Source organism: Atractosteus spatula, chromosome 4, assembly GCF_055471065.1.
Source record: "Atractosteus spatula isolate fAtrSpa1 chromosome 4, fAtrSpa1.hap1, whole genome shotgun sequence".
NCBI classification, from domain to species: domain Eukaryota; kingdom Metazoa; phylum Chordata; class Actinopteri; order Semionotiformes; family Lepisosteidae; genus Atractosteus; species Atractosteus spatula.
The window spans coordinates 69,688,321-69,695,460 of NC_142709.1; the positions used below are offsets into that span (position 1 = coordinate 69,688,321).

At 42.9% G+C, this 7,140-nt stretch overlaps 1 protein-coding gene across 1 annotated transcript in view; it reads left to right on the forward strand.

Moving 5' to 3' along the window:
• Positions 1 to 6,741, forward strand: part of plch1 (phospholipase C, eta 1) — a 52,538-nt gene extending 45,797 nt beyond the window's left edge. Inside the window, exons 20-23 of the mRNA XM_088914659.1 lie at positions 394 to 473; positions 1,000 to 1,059; positions 2,802 to 3,159; positions 3,853 to 6,741. Of these exons, the coding sequence (XP_088770785.1) occupies positions 394 to 473; positions 1,000 to 1,059; positions 2,802 to 3,159; positions 3,853 to 6,047 (2,693 nt within the window). The 3' untranslated portion in view covers positions 6,048 to 6,741. The remainder of the gene's footprint in view (positions 1 to 393; positions 474 to 999; positions 1,060 to 2,801; positions 3,160 to 3,852) is intronic.
• The last annotated feature ends 399 nt before the right edge of the window (positions 6,742 to 7,140 follow it).

Sequence of the window (7,140 nt, forward strand, 5' to 3'; positions counted from 1 at the left end):
AATAACCATGTGCAGCACTGCTTAGAATTAAAGCGATGTTATTACACGGGGAAGTGAAGACCGGAGGAGTACCCATGTCAAAGTGTGTTGCTTGTCAGTTTTTAAAATGATATTGAAAGTAGAGCAGAAGAAAAACCTGCAGACAGCTGCATTACAAAATCTGGCAACCAGGATCTCCCTGTTCCTTGTTTCTTGAAAAGCGATGCTGGTGATGCCAGTTATGTTGTTTGGCGTCATGACTGTATTGCTGTATCAGTGTAGTGAAATCTGCTTTTAATGTGTGTCCATATTTGTGTCTGCTACTGTTTAGGTCAGTTGAAAATGTTCTGGTGTGACCATCTCACACTGTGCATGTATTTATCTTAAATACATTTTGTCTTTGTCTGTCACCAGGCTACCGGCATGTCTACTTAGAGGGAATGACAGAATCCTCAATCTTCGTCCATGTAACAGTCAATGACATCTATGGGAAGGTGAGTCTGCTTGTCTTTCCTCCTCCGTTTTCAAATGCTACAATATCTGAGTAGGTCTCTGCTAATTTTTTTAAAACAAGTCATTGTTGAGCATGTTAAATTAGTCTTGGCCAGTTGCAAGCACATCTCTTTGGATTGTCTGATTATGAATGGGTTAAAGAATCAGAGGCGTTAGTCTCCAGTGTGAGGAACTATACTTAACTCCAAAAGTCCTCTCTATCCAGTTAATATTTCAGAGCAAGAGCTCGACTGAACTAGATAAATGAAAAGCACATATGCAGAGCTACTGTATGTTTCACAATGGGCAGCTCCTGCCTAGGTAAACAGTCATATTCTAAACCTGTTGAAGGTCTCTTATGTAATTAAAATGATGTGCCATTTTCTGTCTTAAAGTTCTCCCAATGTACAGAACTGACAGGCTTGCTTGTTTTAAGTATCATGAATTAAATCCATTAGTGGTCTCCTAGATATTATAGCCTCTAACAGATGAGGTAATTACATTGTTGTAACCTCTTGTTGTTTTCAGTGGAGCCCCCTAGTCCTCAATCCAAGCTATACTATAATGCACTTTCTAGGAGCCTCCAAGGTATTCTGTGTTGCATGCTGTCTGTGGGTGAGCCCTATACAGTGAACACTGAACCTGTTGTTTGCAGTTGCATGGATTGGTCCATGTTGTGCCTGTTGTGCTGGAGAAATGTTCTGTGTTTGAAAGATTTGGAATTAAATATAGCTCTGCCTTTAGCATTTTATATGCACAGAAAAGAAAACAGTAGGCATACTGTATTTTTAAGAACGCCAGGATAAATTGAAAGGGATTTTTAATTTTTTTAAAAGCTGGCCTAATACAGAAACAACCACAAAGAAATTACAACACAAAGGGAGGTAATTACTGACTGTAAATAGCCAACAGGGGTAACAGTGACATCTGTAGGTGTGTTTGTGTATTTTTCCTGTTCTGAATGTAAATAGGTTTAAATAAACAATAAATGATAATGTAACAGTCACGACAGTGCTAGGGGTTTTGGTGGTACTGGGACGTTTTTGGGGGATAACTGTATTTTAAGGAGATTGATTTTTGAGATCTCTGTTCATCATATTACTGAACAGCTGTACCTGCTGTATTTGGTTAATGTTCCCTGACTAATTGAGTGGGGTTAGATTAGATCATCCTAGATGAGAGAGGAAAAAGAAGGAAAGTGGAGAGAAGTGGGCGATATCTGTTGCTGAGCCAAAGCACAAACTTCTGGTTTCAAAACTAGTAAAAGGACTGAAAAGAAACCCAGAGCCCAGATGCCTTAATTTTTATAAACCCTACCCTTATAAAATAGTTTCCTCTCCTCCTCCTCTAATGGTTGACCTTTGTCATAATAAAGTAATATATAATCTCTTTACTGTACTATTGATTTCAGATTCAAAGAACATTATTGGCATGCCCTATGAATTAGAGTGTTGCCGAAGCAGTAACTATTAGTACTATTACTTTTTGTTGTTGCGATTTTATTGTCTCTCAATGACATCTACAAATATTAATGGACAATAAGATAACTCCATTGCAGGCACTGACAAGCTAATGTCCAGGAAACAGCTTGATCAAACGTGATAAGTGTTGACCTGAATCCGTAGTATTTTTTAAAAGATCAATTTTGTAAAATAGAATTCTGAGAAAAGGTCTTTTTTGGGGATGAAAGAAACACAAGAGGACCGCTGGAACTCGCTGGTTATGCTGTGTCCTTCTTAATGCAGACAGCTTCATGTGTCAAGTGATCATTTTGAGTATTAAAGCAGCAATTGAAATTAATTGAGCTGCTAAAGAGGTAGTAATAAAAAAGGCATAATGTAGAATCTGTAGAAGAACCCAGGCTTTAGTTCTTGAAGAAGAAAGGGAAGTGAAGATGGAAGACAGGTCTTTATAATCAACCAGGAGCTGAAAAGAACCTGATAGGAAATATCTGCTGCTACTACTGTATATGTTGTAATGTCAGAAATCCTGCCTGTGTTGATCTGTTTGTGATGTTTAGTATTTTACGGAATATAGGTCAAAGCACTGCATGCATCTTGTTTCGTAGTGTTTTTTTGTTTCATTGGTATTTCTGTCTTTTTAAGCTAATTAAACTAGTGCAATTTTAAATCACTGCTTGAAGTAATTACGTTTAAGATTTGGATTTGTGTGTAACATTTGACAAAGAGATTAAATTAAGATTGAGGAACTACACTGATGATTTCGCACAGATTCACAAAGACAACTCAGAGGCGAAACTGGAGTTGTGGTGTGGGTGTGAGCACACACACGTTTATATATATGTTGTTTTTTCTTTCACTGACTTACAGGGCCGTCAGCTCCGGGGGATCAGAGGTCTTTTTAACAAGAATCCTAAGAACTGCTCTGTGGACACCAACTCCGGCTTGCAGATCCGGAAGCGCTCCATCAGTGATCACATCCTGCGCCGGACTGCCAGCGCTCCAGCAAAGGGCCGGAAGAAGACGAAAATGGGTTTCACTGAAGCCCAGCGCGAGAGGAAGGATAGCGAACCTGAGGCGCACTGCAAGGATGAGGCAGAGCCACATCAGCACAAGAGCGTACAGTCCCGGCCTGTTTCAATGCCTGTGGATAAGCTACTGCAAGGAGACCTGGGTTTGTCCGCTTGTGACAGTGGGAAAACCTCCATGGAAAAGGTTACAGACTCTGGTAAGCCTCCAAATGAAACCTTCATAGTACCAGCCCAGCCAAATGTATGTGTGCGCTTTTTATATACCAGAGTTAGCAGCGGGCACCAGTTTATTACACGTTCAGTTGACCATGGTTTGTTGGTTTGCTTATGTTATGAAATAGTGTCGCGAAAAATAGAGGAGTAGAAAAAAATGTACCAGGGTGTTTAGGTTTCAGGGACCGTGAACAATTAATATATGTGTAAATCTGTGTTGCTGCAAACTAGCAGTGAAGACTGCTTTCACACAGTCACTCTTTCCGTTCTGAATATTTTAACACCTCTTTGTTTTGTTTTGTTGTGTTTCTTTATAGTAGAAAACTGACTAGGATACCCCTGCAGGTAATCTAAAAAGCTTATTAAGGTTGCCTCATTCAGAACATCCTCTGCCAATATTACATCATACCTCTGATGTAATAAAATGTAAATTATTTTTTTTGAATGGCTTCTTTTTTCCCAGCCAGTTCTTTACATTGAATCATGTCCTGCAAAATCGATGTTTTAGGATTATTGTTCTACCTGCACAACCTCATACTCGATCCCCTTCACAGTCGTTGGTGGTGGCAGCATTCCATTCGTCTTTGTGTTGGATAAGCTTGTGGGTGGAACAGAGTGTTGCTTTATTATCTGAGAAATCAGCAGTCTTTAACCTTGCATTTAAAATATTTTGACAGGAATGAGATCTTCTGAGGTGTGCAGCACAGAAAGGCCTAGGTCTGCGTCTGTGGACCTTTTGATTGAAACTTCCCCAACTCTTCTGTCTGAAGATCAGCCGGTCTCCAGCAGAACCCCCAAGCAGCCATCTTTAAGGGCTAGTGACAGACCCGAAAGAGAGCAAATGTCTTACCTTGAAATTGGAGGGAATTTCCCAGAAGGACGTGATGAAGGCCGTGTTAGTTCTCCCAACAGAAAATATGGACAAAAAACTATGATCCCAGAAACAGAACCTGCGCACCTGGAAGCTGAGATGGACAGAAAGGGCAGTAGTCCAGTACGTGTTCCCACAGAGTTAAGGAAGTCCATACCAGAGCCACTAAAGCCTGGTACAGACAACCATCTGGTTTCTTCCATTTCCCCCACTGACACACCATCTATTACCTGTGTGGCAGAATCAGGGCACCTACTGGATGACAGATCCATGCAGGACAGTACCATCTCCCAGCTCATCGATGCAGTTTCTCTGGACAACGGGAATGACACTCGTGGCTCCATCTCTGCACTGATAGATCAGTTTGACACTACAGATGACCAGAGCAACCTCACAGTCGTTTCAAGCATCCAGGGAGGTGGTGATCACGCGTGTCATTTAATGCCAGGTGTGTCAAACACAGTGATCTGGGAGCCTAGCACACCGCAGAAAGCCGTGGCATCTGATAAAACCAACGGCGATGCTCTCCTGAATGTGATGTCTGACACCACATTGTTTTCCAGCCCAGAGACAACAGACCAGTCCATTTACACCATTATCAATGAAGATTTTCTGTCTCCCGCATCTGTGTATAACCTCCGAGACCAAACAATCCGGAGCATGAGGATGAACTCAGAGCAGAGTACCCCTGTGGGCAGTTCATGCTCTTCCCCTGTTAAAATATTCACTCCAAACTTCAATCAGGATGAAGACACTAGCTGGGGGGTGCAAAGGTGTTGCCGTTCACTGGAGAGCGCAGTGTCTGACAAATACCATGTGTGTCCTGACTCTGTCTGTAGCAGCCTAATGGAAGTTGAGGTTAATGTTGATGATGACTCTCAGGACTTCACATTGACGTCGCCTAATGCAGCCAGTCAGTGGACAAGTCAGTACCCTTCTCCGTGCTTAGGATCACCGCGTGGCTGCCCTTCAAGCTCCAGTTCTTACCGAGGCACTTACCGTTTTCAAGACACCAGGACTGAGAACAGTTATGGAAATGTGTTTCCAAAGGCTCGAGACCAAAGCAATTCCACTTCCCTGGTTAACTACCCAATATTGGAAGGGATCGGAAATCAAAATGTGAATAGGTACCACAGTGACTATCCACGGGCAGAGCAACTCACGGGCAGAAAAGCAAACTCCCCTCTTGAAGGGAGGCTGTATGAAGGTAGCTCGGATTGTTACACGTCAAGCCGCTCCGCACCTTTCCATGGCCTTGTCACTGCGAACACACAGTCTGAAGGGCTTCCAGTCCCCGGGAGGACTGCTGGTCACCTTTCCACGCACGCGGACCAAATACCTGCCGCACTGCACGCAGCCGAACACCCAAGTCCAAGTCCTGCCAAGTCGAAGAGCCTCGGTGATCTGACGTCCGAGGACATCTCTTGCAACTTTGAGAGCAAATACAAGTACATCAGCAGGAGCTTCGTCACCCCCCACACGAGGGAGCAGAAGAGCATGGCCAGCCCCCCCAGCAGGCCTCAGTCCGCTGACCCTCTGACGGAGCAGCTGCGCAAGCTCGTGTCCTTCGAGCCCGGCGACAGGAGCTGGCCCAAGCCCACAGGCCCGGGGAGGGAGGATTCCGGCTCCCCGAAGATCCTGGCCCGAAAGCTGTCGTCCAGGAGCCAGAGCCGAGTGCGGCACATCGCCAGCCGCGCCAAGGAGAGGCAGGAGGCCAGCAGGCTGAAACTCCCCGGCAGCTGCAGCGCGATGGGTGTAGTCCTGCGAAACAAACCCCCCGTGCAGAATCCCACCATTAACAGACACTCCACTGGCTCTTACATTGCAGGCTACCTAAACCACGTCACCGGCGCAGGCCTGGAGGACAGAGGTTTGCCTGAGGGGTCTTGCACGTCACTGCATTATGGCTATAATGACCACTTTTATGCAGAGGATTCAGTACTGCAGGCAGAGTCTGGGCACTCTTCTGAGCCCGAGATTTACTTTTTGCTTAGATTGTAAATTAATTGTAAAGCAAAAAAAAAAAACCCTTTGGTTTCTTTTACATTATCTTTTTGGACACCTTTTTTGTATAAATACTGTTCATTCTTTTGAAAGTGTATTATATTTTAATAGAAATCTTAGTCTTCCTGATCACTAGATGTTATATGGTAGGCTGTGGTGTACATATTAGAACACAAGACTACTGTAATTTATAGCTATGAAGAATAACTGTGATAATATGCTAAAGCAAACTGCATGTAAACTCTTTCAAGTACTGAAAATAGCTGTCCGTGTAATGCATGACTATGCACAGTCCTGGAAAATTTTCAGTCATGTGCATTTTGCACAGAACTCATTATTCCATGGGATGCAATATGAATTACTGCTCACTTTCTGTTAGTCAATCATTCCATGTTTTTAAACACTACTGCATATTTTAAAGCAAAAAGGTTGAGTTAAACAATTTTATTTTTATAATTGCTTTGATACGGGCAGCAAAAAAATAAAATCATCTGGGATTGTTATTTTTGATGGGACATGAAAAATATCGGACAGCTCCAGCGGAATACAGAATCATCTGATTTTAATAGCAGACTATAAAAACTGCAATTTCTAAGTTAAATCTTCTCCAGAGAAAATATACTTTGTATGGCTTACTCAAACAGCCATGAACTGCACATTTTCTTACCAATGCAATAAAATTCTCAAAACTGTGAAACGCAGTGTAAATGTGTTGTCCATACTGTATGTTCTCACTTCTCTCACTTTCAAACTGTGATTTTTAGAACCGCTTTAACACATCTGAGCCCACAATATTCTTTATTTAAAAATACAGCAAAATGTGTTGTGCTATAAACCTGTAAAAGTCCAATGCATTACTCTCCACATTTTTTATTTGCTGCCCAGCAGCTTTACCAACTTGCAGCCGCAGCCTGTCCTTGATGGATCTCCGAATGTAAGCAAAGCTGGGCTGCTTAGAGCTGGGATAGAAGACCTCTAAGGAAAACCAAGTTCCTTCTGCTTGTGGTGTTGGTTGGCCAGTAGGTGGCGCTCTTCCCTGAGAACCAGAATTTCCAAACCTAGGCCCCAGTATGGGGATCAGGAACACTTC